Source organism: Xyrauchen texanus, chromosome 9 (assembly GCF_025860055.1).
Source record: "Xyrauchen texanus isolate HMW12.3.18 chromosome 9, RBS_HiC_50CHRs, whole genome shotgun sequence".
Lineage (NCBI taxonomy): Eukaryota > Metazoa > Chordata > Actinopteri > Cypriniformes > Catostomidae > Xyrauchen > Xyrauchen texanus.
Genome location: NC_068284.1, coordinates 12294476 through 12313070, shown reverse-complemented (window position 1 = coordinate 12313070; position 18595 = coordinate 12294476). Strand labels below are relative to the sequence as shown.

Here is an 18595-nt window from a genome sequence, read left to right as displayed (position 1 = left end):
GACTTAATGTCCACACTCTTTTCCAAATCACATTTTCCCCTTAATGAAAGACGAGCACATTCTGCAAAGACACTCAAAAGAAAGTGAATTGCAGGCAGGAAAAATGCTGGAAAGAGGAAAATCAGAATACTGATAATTTCAGATGGGATAAAACATCTTACTGTTGCACATGTCTCATCTAATAATTATGGTCTTCCACTGCAGAATTAATCCATTTAGCATCACCGCATGAAAACATTTGAAAACAGCGTCACTACTCCCAGACAGTTCAGGAAAAACACCATTACTTTTATACTCAGTAATAATTCCATTTCAACACATGTGAAGCATTCACAAAACAGATGCTAAATAGAAATGAACACAATTTCTAATGAACTTTCGGAAAATGTACACACACCTGTTGTAGCTGGACCATAATGGTGGATAATATAAGTAATCCCTGCTGTTGGCTTCTTGCCAATAAAGTAAAAAGAGAACACAAACAAATTATTCCAAATGTTTTTCAAACAGATGTTCCCAGGTCAGTTATTCTGTAGGCAACCGACTGAAGAAGCATCTGGGACTGGAACGCTGTGCTTTGCAAGTGGTTTCTGATCATAACAATGCTGTTTTAGACAACGCTTTAGGTTTGCTTGATTATTATAATCTACAACTGCACATATTATCTGGGATCTGATATTTTAAGAGGTCTTACAGCATTTAAAAAGCAAGAATCTAACCACATGACAAGCAAGGAAGCAGTGACACAAACCGCCAACTGGAAATTCCACCCACCTTGCGAAATACAGTGGACTCTATGAGAATATTGTGGATAGGCACTGTAAATATGAAGGATCTAACAAGAATGAGGATCATTATTTTGCCTTCAGGACATCACACTTGAATCCTTGGTTCTACTTTGCTGAATCAGCCTAAACATATTGACTAACATATACACAATTTTGAGATTTTCCCTTTGAGCCATTAAATAATTGTGTTTTTTGACAGATGATATTCAAATTGAGAACTGCATATTTTGTTGCCTGCTTTTACCTTTAAAACTCCCATATTAAAGTGTTAAAGTCAGATATCGTAAAGTTGACATGGACCTACTGCAAATTGGCAATACAGGCTTAAACTAAAGCTCAGGGGGAAAATGTCTAGAATGGAGAAAAAAAGGCTAAAATTAACTTTGAAAACCCTGAAAAAAAGAGAGAAAAAACACTCTCAAGAACTTAAATCTTATTATTAATTAAAAAAATATATATCAGCATCTACAATCACAATGGATATAGTGACCGTACAATTATTAAAAAATTATTTTTGCAGATCGTTTATAGTTATGGTTTTTGTGCATTATTTACAGCTGCTTTTTTGTATTGAGTTGATTTGATTTTATAGATAACAGTCATTTGTTTGGATTGAGATTTTTTATTATTATTAATTGATTCAAATGCTTAATAATAAATCACCTCCTAAAAATTAAGCATTGTGGCATTTGTGGAAAAAACAAAAAAACAACACAGAAATGAAGCATTCTTGTTCTTTATTGTATAAGCTGCCATCTATATTATTTAAATATGTGAAGAGCTATAAAGATAGCTGTCACAAATCATCACCTTATAAAACAAATGGGGAAATGTGACATTGATTATTCTGGTGTTACAGCAGGATACAAAACAATTATTGACTGTACAAGAGCTGTTAGTAGTTCAAGATTCAAGTACACTGGGAAATTTAGGTGACTGACTTCGCCACCAGGTAACAAATTATAGGTCTAAAGTGTGATTCCTGGCCATCAGTCCTTGGTGGCATCAGCATAAAGCAGGAAACCAGAAAATGTGCTGTCATCCTCGCTACTGGAATAAACACCATTCCAGTCCCGAAGCGTCTCCAGCCATACCTGGTCGCCAGATGCTAGATGCAGCACTGCCATGTTGGATGCCTGGTCAATGTCCTGACCGTAGAGTGAGTCACGAGTTCGCAGTTTCCGAATGCCATTCACAACCAGGGCTACACGTAGGGGGCGATTACGCACAGTTATGTAGTAGGAAAACACATAAACGCCCCCATGAGTGCAGTTAAACTTGCTGGCGTGTGGGTCCCAATGACCTTCTTCATTGTAAATGACTTTGTCAAATTTTATTGGCAGACCAGGTGGCGGGAACGATCGGCTAGGAAAGAGGCCGACACTGAAGGCGGAGCGCTTCTGAATAGAAGGTTCACCTTTAGCGCCCTTAAACCCCCTAACACCCCGTGCTCCCTTCAGACCCCTGGCTCCTTTCATTCCTAGCATCCCCCTCTGCCCTGGTGGTCCTTGAGGTCCTGGAGGACCAGGCTCTCCCTGCTTACCTGGGGGTCCTGGGTCTCCCTTGGCCCCCTGAGTACCAGGAAGCCCATCTGCGCCATTTTGTCCAGGCATACCCATGTCTCCTTTTAGCCCTTGAGACCCTGGCTCACCCATACTGCCTTTCTGCCCTTTCTCACCAAATGGACAGTCTCCTTTGTCACCCTTCTCCCCCTGGATGCCATCTTGTCCGGGGGGGCCCGCCAGTCCTGGTATGCCAGGCTCACCCACCTCTCCCTTTGTTCCATTCCAGCCAGGCTCTCCACGGTCCCCTGGGTCTCCTTTCAGCCCTGGTAAACCTGCATCTCCTTTGTCTCCTTTGAGGCCTGTTTCACCTGGAGACATTGACATCAACTACTGAATTTCAAATATAAGAATCATTCTAAGGACAAAAGTGCCATTTGTGCTGAAACCCTGCGGGATATTATTATTTTTGTTTCTTTGAAGAAGTTACTGCTATAATCATAATTTCCCACTTCAGGCTGTAACCACATTAGAGGACCACCATAGAGGGAAATATTAATATCCAGACTAGTGGTCAAACATGAAATTTTCAGTGGCAAATACCTAAACTATTATCCCCAATTCTAAATATGTGATTACAGCCTTGCAAAGTATCAGTAGTTACCCTAAGGCCAAACACATAATTTACGTAAGTGCGCGCACAAAGATTCAAGTGCTTGGCCAACAGACTGCCAATGTCCGGTCCAATTGAACCAAGTGTTCTTGCATTACTGTGGTGGCATCAAACCTCAGTACTCAAGGGGGCAATAGAGATACATTCAAATAGTCTGTGCCATTAAATTGTATGTGATATCGTTCAGGTATGCTTATATACATTTATTTAATTGTAATATTCTCTGCAAACTGTTGCTTTGTCATGACAGTAGCTGGCTTGAAAGTAAAAACTCACTGTGAAGCAGACGACGTGTCCGCTGTTGCGGCCCTTGTGGTAACGTTGAGAATGCAATGCATACTTGTGTTTTTTTATAAATTGTGGTCTGACACATTTTGAAACGCAACTATGCACAAAATTGAGCTTGTGTAGCTAGAAGCGTCTTTATCCACTTATGTTTTGGCCTTAAAGGAATGTTTGGGGTTGTTTGGGGTTGAACATAACAGGTTCAATGGTCAGTGAAAAACATGGCTAATAACTGCCTTATCAAGCAAATATCATTGCACCAAACCACATTATTCAGTAGTATTTTTGTATTTTGTGCTGAAAAATTTATAAATATTGGAATATAAAATATTTTTTTCCAGTAACAGAGTTGGCTGAGGTGGTTGAGGTGATTCGTAAGAATGACCCAAACATTCAACTCAGCATTGTATCAGATACTGGGTTCAGGCCCTAGTCACAAGTGAATTTACCTTTCTCTCCTTGTTTTCCAGTAACACCGGTAATACCAGGCAGCCCACTCACTCCAGGATCACCTTTGTCTCCTGAAAGAGATCAGAGCATATTTTTACAACTTTTCAAACATTGAACATTATTTTCCATTAAAATCATAATTGGGAGGTTAGGCTTCAGTTCTTCAGGGCATGATCCCAGTATAAGTCCCATACAAGCTGAACTGTGTTATAGGTCAGTGAACAGTATTTAAGATCATAGGCCTTTCTGAAAATCTGCTGCTCAGCTAATAGTGTGTTAGAAACATCAAGATCTTAGAATGCAGGCTTAATTTAGATCTGAAACAGACTATATGATAAAATTTAGAACTTAATTTCTAGTATTCTCACTTCAAATGGTATTGATATCAGTGGAGTTGGATTTGGCCCAGCACCAAATTCAAAGTATTTATGTATATCTACAAAGTTTTTCTAGCAAGTCAGTCCACTGGCGGCCATATTTGGAATGCTCTCTGGAGGCTGTTTCTAGTCATGACAGAGCAGCACCTATCTACTTAAATGGGGGTACAACGAAATCTCAAAAACTGTTGGTCAAGATTATGATCAAAGCACACATTTCAAATAAGCAATTAATTATAATAATATTGGAATCATAAACTGTGTTTCTTTACCTCTCATTACGCTAAAACAAGCAATTTTCCTGGCTTTTATAGCTAATGTCCGTGCTGATATCTCTGATATCTATCACTGTTCACTTCTGGACAGAATAAATCTTCATCTTTTAGAATACACACAGGTTCATAAGAGGAGAAAACCCATCTCACTATTTTTTCTTCAGTAGTGAAGAGCATGTTCATGTTAAGACAAGAGAAGTATCAGAGATAGAAGAGTTCTTCAAGCTCATTGAGGCGTTTGAGCAACTTCAGAGAACTAGCAGTTCCCGTCTCAGTTTCTGAAGATATAAATTGCAGGTTTTGCAAACCTGTTTATGTATGCTGCACTATTGGAAAGAAATAGCATCCGTTTTTTTTATCTAGGCTAGGTAATCTTTTTTTTTTTTTTCCTTTGGTGTGGGCATGGGAAGACAACTTTTAAAATGTACTCCATGAATATAAATCATAAAATTTAAGAAGTTTTACATTTTCTGAAGAAAATGCATGTGATCCTAGCCCACTCGCATTTTCGGTAGATATGCAGTTGTCAAGGTGTTCAAAGTCATGTTTAGTGTGTTGCAATGTGGTTTCTAGGATGTTCAGTGTGACTGCTAGATGGTCCTGAGTAAAAAGAGCACACTGATATTCTGGACCATAGATATGGCATGGAAAAATATGAGCAATAGTAATAATGATGATTGCCTTAGCAAACCTTTTTGGAGAACTATATTTCTCCTAAACTAAGTTGCAATGAAGCAAATGTTTATCCTCCTTGCAGTACATATACATACAGATGAGCGTACTGTCTTCAGTGTCCCTGATTCTTTGTATATAACTTTGGATAGACCAAATGCCATATATGTATTGACGCTGTGAGAAAATGATCCTTGTGTAAACAATTTTTGAATTCTCTGCCTTAAGTCTTTTTTGCTCCTTTTTATGGAAGTTTACATTTGAAATAACAATTTCTAACCTCTAATAGCATCTTTTCTGCACTGATACATGTCACCTTGTCTCATAGAATCATGTGACTATACCTTTATTTTTGCCTTAATGAGTTTGACATAGCCTGTTGTATGTATCAAGGCAGTTTCCTGGTAAAATGAACACTAGAAACACTACATCATCAAGGACTTTAATTCACTTTCACAAATATGATGGATAAAACAGCAGATTATTTGTTCATAAACACTTACTTTTCACTCTGTTCCCCATGCAGTGCTATGCATGACTTATAAGGCAATACATTTTAATGTTTGCATTACTACTAGGTTTGTCACTTTTGAAGTTGTAAAATATGGGACAATCTTTCTAGAGTTGTTGGCCGGATGCTGGCTGAGTTTTTTTAGACGGTCCCTTACCACACCCTCCACAATTCTCCTTTACCCACTGTAGGCAAAATTCACAACAAATATCGAGATTAAATTAACAATCTTCAACGATTTCGCCGTGAAGGCATCGGATCATCTCGGAACAGCACAATTGCCCAATAGGAACTGAGTATACCAGAGCTTTGTAATTAATATAGATACTTTACTGATGTCAACTAATCTTGACTGCTTTAATTGCCCATCTACTGTATATAAATTGATGGCACTTCACTGGAATTTTTTTGCATCTCTTGCTGCCACTTATGTTGAACACACGGAAAGGATTGTGCCATACTGACCTTTCTCTCCATGTTGCCCAAGAGCACCGGTGAGTCCATCTTTACCCGGAGGTCCAGGAGGTCCCATTTCCCCCTTTTCCCCTGGAATACCTGGCACAATTACATATAAAGTTAAAGGAGTAAAGTATCATGTAGCATTTGATGAAGTAGACATGTGCAAAGTCTCAACAACCACAATGGAAATGACAAGAAAATGTTAGTCCATATCAAATAAATTAGATGAACTGTATGCCTGGTCTTTTCAGCAAGGTTAGGTGGAATAGTGATTTTTTTCATATGTTTACCACGTATCTTTCTTACCTGGCAACCCCTTTTCTCCCACTGGTCCTGGAGGACCTCTCTCTGGTGGACAACATTCACAGAAGTTGAAGAAGCACTCATTGTAATCCAGCGTGTAGTTCCCAGGACCCACCCCAGAAGGAACCATGGCCTCAGTGTGGTAGTCAGCAGAATAAGCATCACTAGAGTAGGTGGTGCTATCGGTAGGCGAGATAGAGTACATTTCCATCATGGAGTCTGTGGTTTCTTCTGTGACACCAATGGTGGTTGGGCTCATGGTGGTGGGATCTACATGTAAAGGACCACCTTCATCCTGAGTCAAGGGCTTTTTAGTGGGCTTCAGTCGTGGCCACTGTGTGGTCTTGAGTATTGATGCCTGAGTCTCTGTTGTTACCACCAGCAAGGCCATCACCAGGTGGAGAATATTGGGCATTGTACAAACAGCAACCAAGTGTGCTGATAAAAGAAGTGGACATCAAAAGAAAGTATAAGCAATAGTTTAACCTGCTATTTACACTTTCTGAAGAAAATGTGAGTGGTGCGTGCCTGAACAAAACTCACCACCCTCAATGGCGATGCTACACTGTTGAGGATGGAATGGTTACCCAGGGGGGACGCAATGGCGTGCTAGGGTGTCCGTGGAAAATTTAAGGGAAAAAATCATCTTTTACAAAATGTATTTTAACTAATAACATAATATACATATAGTATTTCTATAGCCAGAAACATGTTTTACTTAAATATGCGTACACAGATGCAAGCGTTTTGAAATCGCATTGCCAATGTGCAATCCGGTTGAACATGCCTAATGTGCATTCTTACGTTATTGTGGCGGGGACCGACTTTTGTACTCAAGGGGGCAATAGAGTTACCTGCAAGCATCTGTGGCATAAAACTAAATGTGTTCTTATTCTGTTAAGTTGATATAAAGATATTGACTTTAACCAAAGTCTTTCTAGCAAGTCAGTCACTGTCGGCCATCTTTAAAACACTCTCAGGAGGCTTTTTTCAGTCATGCCAGTGCAGCATCTATCTACTTGAATGGGAAAAGACCGAAATCTCCTAAACGGTTGGTCAAGATTACAACTAAAGGACATATTTCAAATCAGCAGTAAAATCTGAAAACACTGGTATCTTAAATTGTGTGTCGTTTCCTCAGATTACGCTAAAAAACTAAATTTTCTCTGCTTTTATAGTTAACATGCATGCACATTGTCGAGTTGATTTGACAGCCGATGTCTGTACCTAAAAGGTGATTTGCTCTTTTACATTTAAGGCGGGACTTCTTTTCTACATCATCTCGGCTAAATAATCCCTGCTTTACTTATTAGATATTCTTTTCAAATAGTTGCTCCGGACTGACAGTAGTTGAGTTGAAAGAGAAAACTCATAGTAGAAGTAGACAGTTATCGCTAATGTCCACTATAGCGCCCCTAGTCGGGCAGCCGACTTTCAAAATATGAAAACGACTGCAGGTCAAACGACGGGAACTATCGCTGTCCCGACCACGAGCTCAAGCATCATATGTCCTTCCTCACAAAGTGCATATGCCCTTAGCTCTACTTTCTATTTAGCTGCTTAAGACCAATATTTACTGTGAAGTACAAAAATGTGAAAATAAAATGTTACACTATTATTCACACACCATATAAATGGCTGCTTTTATATTTTTGGAAGAGGTACCTCGTTGTATCATCTTAATTGGGGCAGCACCACCACTCCCTATAAGCATATTAAGCAGACTGTGTAGGGCACCAACTCCCTAGGGTAGCATCATTTTACCCAAGGGAGCACCAGAAACTCTACTGGCTGCCCTTCCTTGCACGTTATACTTTTTTCAAGGACCCAATAGTAGTCGCTTAACACAGACGATCTCCTTGCAGCTTGCATTTGCATCCCCTCCATTAAGACAATCAAGAACCTCTGTGTAGGGCAACAATTTGGCCAGCACCGGCCCTGATTTGGGGGTCCTTAGCATAAAAGGTTTGCAAACCCAGCACTAGGATGTTCCAAGTAGATTTTTAGCTTGTTGCTATGCAGTTGCTTACAGGCCCAAGTCAAATTAGTCCATGATATACTGGTCTATAGATATGACTCATGCCCCTATCAATAAAAGTCTGTATTAGAATGTTTTACCCATTTCATCATTTGCCAGGTAAAAATTGTAAGTCAGATAACTTAGTTAAACAATATCTCATTGGCAAATGTGCCATTGAATTGAATATCAGCATGGTTCTGATTCGTTCTTAGGTAATCAACAGCACTCTCGCTCATGTTATTGCTTTTATACAACAGTTCTATAAATCAAAGGTTAATATCAAGTAACTTTCTTAAATTTTAGACACAATATGGCCTTTTATGGCCTGGTTATTTAGTCTATATTCTGTCCTCTAATGGAAAAAAATGAAAACAAAGCCAAGACAAGATCAACTGTTGCATGTTGCCAACACATAGCACACATAGCCAGTACAGATACACCGAGTGATACAAACCGTAAAGCATCTCGGGCTGTTATTTGAAATATAATCACTCTTGAGATGCTGGGGTTTGTTCCTAACTCTAATATGAGCTAAATAAAAGAGATGCTTGATATATTAAGCTTTACTGATAAGAGAGGGAAACTTAAAATAAAAAATGGTTCCACCGTTTCATTTACCATAAAGAAAGAATACAATTTTAAAGCAGATTGAGAATAAATCACACTGAAGATACTTACCGTGTCACTGAACTTTTCTGCCGCCTCTCCTTCGCCTTATCTAAAAGAAAACTGTATCCAGATCACTGCCTTTTAACAACCTGTGCCTCCCTGTCCCCCTCAATCCAGCCAATGAGAGTCTTTGGCACAGTGCTGGGGACTTGATACCTGAGGAGAAGCTAATGTGGTGGCTTTAGAGAGTATCAGTCCACCTCATTCTCATTCATCTGTATCCCTTGTGTTATATCACTGAGAAGGCCAATTACACATAAGAGCACTTACACATACAACTACACTTGTGCATGCTGATCATTCAGTTTTCAAATTTTCCTAACTAATCTAAATTATATTAAATAAAATCATACATGAGTTTCAGCGATACATTTATTTATTTATTTTTTTGCATTGTCTGAAGAAAATGTGAGTGGTGCTTGCAAAAGTTGTCTCCACAATGTGTGTTTGCCATGCAGTTGCTAATGTGTTCTGAGTGGTTTTAGCATGTTACTCTATAGTTTCCAAGCTCTTCTGAGTGGTTGCTACAGTGTTCTGAGTTGTCAAAAATGCCCACTACCAAACCTCTGTAATATTTGAATCTCTAGATATGGGTCCGGTCTCTCCATTATTGTAAATGTATTGTTTTATCATCTACCAGGTTCAAATCATGTTCACAATCACTGAAAAAAGTAAAAGCTCACCTCTCCTTAAAAAGAAAATCATACAGTATATGAATATATCATATGAAAATATGTGTAATTGACAGTATCAGTTTAAGTTTATAGATGCTTTCTTGCAGTGTGTCCTAGTGATTCCTACACACTCTACAATGTTGTAAAAGGGGTTGAGCAAGTCATGATTTTCCCAAGGATCATAGAGAATCAGAGACTTTTGGGGATTTTTTTAACAGTCTCAGCGGAGAAATGCTAACTCTTGGGATGAATGGTCATGTATCCTACACGCCTTCAAACCCTCCATCAAACACTTGCACTATACAAGAAACTGTTCTTTACACACAGTCTGCTTCCTAACAGTACACAATTTTAATGAAGGACCAATTGATCAAAACTGCCTTCTACAAAAATGTGGCCTGAAGTCTGTGTAACTGGTCCATTTGGCAGAAGCTCAAAGCAAAGCTAAATAATCAAAGCAAATGAGACATTGGCCCATGAAACAAAGTCATGGCAGATTTTCTGCAGCCCCCCTTCAGGAAATTCAGCACTAGTGACTTTTAGATCTCAAGGGGTTACTGACCCCTAGGAACCCTAGAGTTAAGATTTTCATCTAAGACTTCAGGTTGTGATATGAGGTCTCCAAGTGGTGCGATGACTTCATTCGGGAACAAAACAGAACCTTTTAATGCAGGGGTCTTCAACCATTTTCAGGCCAAGGACCCCTTGGTATGTACTGTAGAGAGACGGGGCAGGGACCCCCATTGCATATTGTCTGCAAATTGAGTGTTGCATTTTATGCCTATAAACATGTATGGTACCATATTAATGTATGTGCATATTTGATGATGTTTACATTGCAAAGCCATAAAAATAAACATTAAATTAAGTATAGCAGAGGTTTGCAACCTTTTTGACATGAAGTGCTATTTAAAATTTTCCTTTTTAATCACTGTGCCACACCCCTACAATAAAAGAAAAATAGACAGATAAACAGACAGACAAACAGAAAGACAGACTGTCCATGCAGAATAAGAACACTTTTATAAGGTTACTGATAGGCCTATACCTGGAGTCTTCACCTCATGTTAGTGATAGATTGTATATATATGTTTCAAAATTACAGTTAATTTCTGTAGGAGGAAAATGTTGTAATGAGGACAAATGACTGTATGCAACTTTTGTTACGATCCCTGGTTGTCTGCCCCGTGTTTCTCGTGTCACCTCTCTTGAACTACAGTTCCCACAATTCCCGGCCCTCATCACTGCCAGCTTTCAATCATTGTTCTCACCTGTTTGTCATTTGCCTTCAATGCAGAACGATCAAACCAAATATGGATCTAGCGGTTCTTCAAGCGAACTGTCAACTTCTCAGCCTCATGCAAGGGGACCGTCCTGTGGAGGACCACATCCACGATTTCCTCGAGCTGGCGAGTGTCGTGGACTTCCCGGACTCCTCCCTGGTGGTTTTCTTCAGGGCCAACCTGAACAGTTCGCTCAAGGAGCGGTTCCCACTGGCGACGTGTGGCTGGACTCTCCTCGAATTCGTGGAGGAGACTCTGCTGGGCTGCAGCTCGCCGTTCACTATGGGCGTCATCGAGGAGGACCCTGCCTCTCCTCCCACAGTGGTGACCCCCCATTCGTCCATGGCTCGTCCCTTCACGCCTGCCCCGCCTGCCAGCGAGCCAACCCCCACGCCTGCCTTGGTCAATGAGCCAGCGCTGCCAGTCTCGTCCGCCCGGAGGAGGAGGAGGAGAGGAAAGGCTTCCGCTCCCCAGTTCACGCCAGCCACGGTCAGCGAGCCAGAGCCAACGCCAGCCACGGTCAGTGAGCCAGAGCCAACGGCAGCCACGGTCAGCGAGCTAGAGCCAATGCCAGCCACGGTCAGCGACCCAGCAGGAGGAGCAGAGGAAAGGCTTCTGCTCTCCAGCCTCCGCCTTCCACGGCTCCATCCCCAGAACCTCCCATGGCTCTGCCTTCTATGTTCAACAAACCAGAGCTCACGCACACCACGGCCAACAAGCCAATGCCTGCAGCCCCGACCGTCAGTGAGCCAGTGCCTGTAGCCTCGAAAATCAGTGAGCCAGTGCCTGAAGCCTTGAACGTCAGTGAGCCAATGCCTGTAGCCTCGACCGTCCCAGAGCCAGCGCCTGTAGCCTCGACCGTCCCAGATCCAGCGCCAGTAGCCTCGACTGTCCCAGAGCCAGCGCCAGTAGCCTCGACTGTCCCAGAGCCAGCGCCTGTAGCCATTACCGTCCCAGAGTCAACGCATCCCGAGCCTCCCAGGGCTCTGCCTCTCGAGCCTTCCACCACTTCAATCCCAGAGCCATCCAGGGCTCTGCCTCCAGAGCCTTCTAGGGCTCCGCCTCCAAAGCTTTCCACAGCTCTGCCTCCTGAGCCTCCCTCGGCTCTGCCTCCAGAGCCTCCCATGGCTCCGCCTCCCATGGCTCCGCCTCCCACGGCTCCACCTGTGGCAAGATCCCAGGCCTCCTGAACCTGTCCCTGTCCTGTGGCCGCCTCCCAGGCCTCCTGAACCTGTCCTTGCTCTGTGGCCAGCTTCCAGGCCTCCTGAACCTGTCCCTGTCCTGTGGCCGCCTCCCAGGCCTCCTGAACCTGTCCTTGCCCTGTGGCCAGCTTCCAGGCCTCCTGAACCTGTCCCTGTCCTGTGGCCGCCTCCCAGGCCTCCTGAACCTGTCCTTGCCCTGTGGCCAGCTCCCAGGCCACCTGACCCAGTCCCCATCTTGTGGCCTCCTTGGACCGCCTGCCTGCCCTCTGTGCCCCCGTGGACTGCCTGTCTGCCCTCTGTGTCCCCTTGGACTGCCTGTCTGCCCCTTGTGCCCCCGTGGACTGCCTGTCTGCCCCTTGTGCCCCTGTGGACTGTCTGGTTGCCCCTTGTGCCCCCTTGGACTGTCTGTTTACCCCTTGTGCCCTCCTTGGTCTGCCTGCCCATGTTTCCTTTGTTCCTGTCTGGTTGTTTTTCACTTTGATTAATAAAGACCCGCATTTAGATCTGCACTCCTCATCTGCCTCCTCCTACTAAGGTTACACCTTTAATAGTGTTGATTTGACAGTCATTGTCAGTTTAGCCTATGGCAGCTTGATAATCTCAGTGGTAACTATATATTTAGACATATTACATATATACATAGGTCTATACTGTATATTAAGTATGTATATTGTTCTAAAAGCAACTAATAATACAAGAAACTGTAGGCTGACATTCGCACACCTAGAAAAACGCATAGCAGTTTTACTACCAGGTCCTTGAATAACGTAGTCGCGGAACACAAACGATTGCCTCATGCTCGCACGTTTCTGAAGTTTCTGGTGCCCCCTAGGGAGTTGGTGCCCCATGCAGACTGCATAATATGCATATAGGGAGCGGCAGTACTGTTTCTCACTCGTGTGCAAGTGATTATTAAGAGTGCTGATGATGGATCAGTACTTTAAGGACACCCTGTGGCACCACCACGGATCCTCTAGGGGTCACGGACCCTCTGTCGAAGACCCTTGCTTTAACATTTGAATGCAGTTCCGGGTCAATTTGACCCGTTTAAGCTTTTAACACAAGTTTACATCAACTTATCTTTCACTTTTTGGCCTGAAACTTCATGACATCCTCCACGGAGGTGGTTTGGATCTGACAATGTTAAAATTATTTATTTAATGTATTTATGAATGATGCAATACAAACAAATAGCAACAAAAAAGGTGTTATGGGTCAATTGACCTGGTTCATATAGACTTACGAGAAAGCTATAATATGCCATAAAACTTGTATTTTGACATTTTAATGCAGTGTCAAAACATTTTCAGAATTACACCAGAACCTAGAACTGTTTGAAAACATTAGACACCAATATCAGTACACACCCACCTGCTGACGATGCCAATCAGAAGATGGAGACACAACCCATGTATTTTGGTAATGTGTTAATATTCAAGAATTTTTTAGTTTTATATGTGATGTTGTTAGGAGTGTAGGTGAAGGCAGACGAGGGACGAGGATCTACTTGCAGAGGTCTTTATTAATAAAACCAGAAATGAAGACTAGACTGACACAAAACCGGAACAAAGGAAATGCCCACAATGGGGAAACAAAACAAAAACACGGAAGGCATAAACAAAAACACGGAAGGCATAAACAAAAACACGGAAGGCATACATAGGGTTAACAGGCGGGATAAACAAGGCTCGGGAGGCTCTGGAGGTGGAGCCGTAGGAGTCTCCGGAGGCTCTGGGGCGGAGCCTTAGGAGGCTCGGGAGGCTCTGGGGCGGAGCCGTAGGAGGCTCGGGAGTCTCTGGGTGAGGAGCCGTAGGAGGCTCGGGGGCGGAGCCCTGGAAGGCTCAGGAGGCGGAGCCCTGGGTGGCTCGAGAGACTCGAGAGGCGGAGCCCTGGAAGGCTCGAGAGGCGGAGCCCTGGGTGGCTTGAGAGTCTTGAGAGGCGGATCTCTGAAAGGCTCGAGAAACTTGAGAGGCGGAGCCCTGGGAGGTTCGGGAGGCGGAGTCCTTGAAGGCTCAGGAGGCTCGAGAGGCGGAGCCCTGGGAGGCTCGAGGGGCTCGAGAGGTGGAGCCCTGGAAGGCTCGAGAGGCGGAGCCCTGGGAGGCTCGAGAGGAGGAGCCCTGGGAGGCTCGAGAGGCGGAGCCCTGAAAGGCTCGAGAGGCAGAGCCCTGGAAGGCTCGAGAGGCTTGAGAGGCGGAGCCCTGAAAGACTCGAGTGACTTGAGGGGTGGAGCCCTGGGAGGCTCGGGAGGAGGAGCCCTGGAAGACTCGAGAGACTTGAGAGGCAGAGCCCTGGAAGGCTCGGGAGGAGGAGCCCTGGAAGACTCGAGAGGCTCGAGAGGCGGAGCACTGAAAGGCTCCAGAGGCGGAGCCCTGGAAGGCTTGAGAGGCTTGAGAGGCGGAGCCCTGGAAGACTCGAGTGACTTGAGGGGCGGAGCCCTGGGAGGCTCGGGAGGAGGAGCCCTGGAAGACTCGAGAGACTTGAGAGGCGGAGCCCTGGAAGGCTTGGGAGGAGGAGCCCTGGAAGACTCGAGAGACTTGAGAGGCGGAGCCCTGGGAGGCTCGGGAGGCGGAGCCCTGGAAGGCTCGAGAGGCTCGAGAGGTGGAGCCTTGGGAGGCTCGAGAGGCACTGGCTCTTGGACGGTCATGGCTACTGGCGCTGGCTCTTGGACGGTCGAGGCTACTGGCGTTGGCTCAAGGACGGTCGAGGCTACAGGCGCTGGCTCAGGGACGGTCGAGGCTACAGGCGCTGACTCAGGGACGGTCGAGGCTACAGGCGCTGGCTCTTGGACGGTCATGGCTACTGGCGCTGGCTCTTGGACGGTCATGGCTACTGGCGCTGGCTCTTGGACGGTCGAGGCTACTGGCGTTGGCTCAGGGACGTCATGGCTACTGCCGTTGGCTCTTGGACGGTCATGGCTACTGGCGCTGGCTCTTGGACGGTCATGGCTACTGGCGCTGGCTCTTGGACGGTCGAGGCTACTGGCGTTGGCTCAGGGACGGTCGAGGCTACAGGTGCTGGCTCAGGGACGGTCGAGGTTACAGGCGCTAGCTCTGGGACGGTCGAGGCTACAGGCGCTGGCTCTGGGACGGTCGAGGCTACAGGCGCTGGCTCGCTGACCGTGGCTGGCGTGGGCTCAGGCTCACTGACCGTGGCTGGCGTGGGCTCAGGCTCGCTGACCATGGCAGGCGTGGGCTCTGGCTCGCTGACCGTGGCAGGCGCAGGTGCTGGCTTGCTGATCGTGGCCGGCGTGAGCTGGAGAGCGGAAGCTTTTCTTCTCCTCCTCCTCTGGGCGGACGAAGTTGGCAGCGCTGGCTCATCGATCAGGGTAGGCATGGGCTCAGGCTTGAAAGCCGGAATCAAGAGGGGTGGTTCCTCGGCCGCGAGTTTCTTCAGAACGAGACTCACATACTCCCTCCACGTGTGCTCTCCGGGTTCCGGCGCTTCCCTCCGCCGGCATGATGGTAACCCGACCCTGTAGATGGTTTTCAGGGAGGCGTCGTCGAACCCGGTGTGGATGGCGACAGTGGAGAAGAGACGTGAGTACTCGCTAACCGCTGCTAGATCCATTTTTGGGTCGGTCTTTCTGTTAGGAGTGTAGGTGAAGGCAGACGAGGGACGAGGATCTACTTGCAGCGGTCTTTATTAATAAAACCAGAAATGAAGACTAGACAGACACAAAACCGGAAACAAAGGAAATGCCCGCAATGGGGAAACAAAACAAAAACATGGAAGGCATAAACAAAAACACGGAAGGCATACATAGGGTTAACAGGCGGGATAAACACTGACGGAAGGCATGGAAAACAGGCATCCACATACATCAAAGACCGACAGGGGAGTGGAGAAACAAACGGGGTTAAATACAGCGACACAGGAAGATAACAAACGACATTCAAGTGCGGACAATAACGCTGTGGCAGTGGTGATGAGGGCTGGGAACCATGGGAAATGTAGTTTTATACACAGACAGTGAAACACGGGGCGGACAACAAGGAAAACGTGACATGGAACGTGATAAGTGACATGTGAAACAGAAAACACGGGGCAGACGACACGGGAACGTAACAGATGTATTGGGCACTCAAATTTCATTTTGCCCCAGACTCTGTATTTTGGACGATGGGACGGTAATCTATATGGGGAATAAACACATAAAAAATTGGGTTCTGACCCGTGTAAAAGTTGTGTAAGCAGCTAATTTAAGGATACGGAAGTCAGCTGGAGCTCCCTCAATTCCGGAGTGTTGTGCAGAGAAGGGAAGGTTAGCAGCTTTTGAGAAGGTGTCAAGAAGAAGACTGGGGTATTAGGATTTGTTTGATAGGAAATGGGGCAGTTATTTAATGTTTTGGGGGAACTCTCTGGGAGGGGCTGTGAAGAGAGAAGTTTAGATTTAATTATGTATGATTATTATATAATTTAGGGGGAAAAAATGTGTGTGTGTGTATTGTTACAGTATATGTGACCACAGGGGTGTTCGTTGGGGTCAGGGTGGGGTTGGTGATTGGGAAGGGGTAATAGTGGGGGTTAAATGTTAAATGTTGATTTAATGTATATATGTTGTGTTTTTCTTTGTTATATCTACGAATCAATAAAAAAAAATTTATTGGGAAAAAAAAATTAAGAAACCAATATCAGTAGCAGAACATGATAGAAACAAATGTATGTGGGGTGTGGAGGATAATGATACTTCTGGTTAGGGGTTTGTCCAAATCCCTAACCCTAAATGTTACACTTAAGCACCATTAAAAACAGAGTGGGAGCAATATGTTTTAGCAGGTTTTGCCCTCTCCACTTACAGTCCCCATTAGACTCTACCACTGTTTCTGTGTACTCAAGGGCACCATTTGGGAGTATGGGATGAGAGGTGTGTGTGGGGGGGGGGTGCTTGGTTGTTACTTAAGCCTGTGATATCCACCCCCCACCCCCCTGCCCCTACAGAGGCCATATGCTTTAGCTTCAAGAGGCTCAAATGCCTTGAGCTACAGTAAATGACATGCCCTTGTTGCCAGGTAGGCAAAATGGAGGCCATTAGTCTTACCAAAGATCCATTTCTCTACACCTCACTAAGCTTCCAGTTCTGGAGTAAGACAAATATAAATCCCACTGGACTTCTGTGATGAAAATTAAATCAATATGATGTGCATCTGTTAACTCCTGCCATCAGCCTCTATACCAGAGGGCTAACAGCACTGGAATCATTTAAAGATCATCCCTGCTCTCCTTAAATATGTACTTAATTGGACAATTTATGACTTGAATCTTGAAAACCTGATACTACTGAATAACTTATAAAACAAGTCAATACATTAAGTAAAATAACAGGTATTGATTGAAAGGTGAAATGTTTTCATCAGCATTTTGCAAAGACAAGAGATTAATACCATAATATCTTTCCTTAAATAACTATATTTTTAAAATGTAGGCCTAAACCGCATTTTTTAAATGGGACATGGACATTTTTTACGTCAAGATTTTAGGTTACATTTTATAAATGAAAATATGCATTTAAGGTGATCTAATTGGACCCAAATTATTTTCTTTTTCTTTTTTTCCACTTTTAATAAAATTCACTTTTAAATGTTATTTATTTTTTGTATTTTTTTGCAGTTTACTTAATCATGGAAATGAAATTTTAAAGTATAAATGTTCCATGTAGTCTCTCAATTAATAGGTCATAAAAACTGCATGCATTATGATTTTTATTTTTATTTAAATGCTCTCCCATTAATTACTGAAATTGTATTCAGCTATAACAACTAGTTGTTTTGTTTGTTTTGTTTTGCACATTATAAAAAGGGAACAGTTACAGGGACAGTTCAACCAAAAATGAAAATCTCTCATAATTTATTCACCCTCATGCCATCCCAGATGTGAATAACTTTCTTCTGTTTAACACAAACAAAGATTTTTAGAAGAATATTTCAGCTCTATAGGTCCATACAATAAAGGTGAATAGTGACCAAAACAATGACAATTCAAAAAGTACATAAAGGCAGCATATGACTCCAGTGGTTAAATTAATGCCTTCGGAAGTGATATGACAGGTGTGGGTGAGAAACAGATAAAAAAGTGGAGATTAATAGTAAAAAAAGGACTTAAATATTGATCTGTTTCTCAAACATATCATATATCTTCTGAATACATGGATTAAACCACTGGAGTTGTGTGGATTACTTTTATGCTGCATTTATGTGATTTTGGAGCTTCAAAGTTCTGGCCACCATTCTTTCTTGTATGGACCTATAGAGCTGAGATATATATATATATATATAAATAAAAAAAAACTGGTGTTCAGCTAAAGAAGAAAGTCATACACATCTGGGATGGCACGAGGGTAAGTATACGATGAGAGAATGTTAAATTTTGGGTGAATTATTCCTTTAACACTGCATTGGAAAAATTCAGAAATGCATGCATTGGGCATGAATAAATAACACATTCTCAATCCGAAA

At 43.6% G+C, this 18595-nt stretch overlaps 1 protein-coding gene across 1 annotated transcript; it reads right to left on the bottom strand.

Moving 5' to 3' along the window:
* Positions 1 to 1641: 1641 nt before the first annotated feature.
* On the bottom strand, positions 1642 to 6962 carry LOC127649536 (otolin-1-A-like). Its single transcript, XM_052134692.1, has 4 exons — positions 6299 to 6962; positions 5999 to 6088; positions 3698 to 3769; positions 1642 to 2661 (listed from the first exon to the last, which is right to left on the bottom strand). The coding sequence occupies exons 1-4, from the start codon at positions 6708 to 6710 to the stop codon at positions 1778 to 1780; spliced, it is 1458 nt and encodes a 485-aa protein (XP_051990652.1). The 5' UTR covers positions 6711 to 6962; the 3' UTR covers positions 1642 to 1777.
* Between the last annotated feature and the right edge of the window lie 11633 nt (positions 6963 to 18595).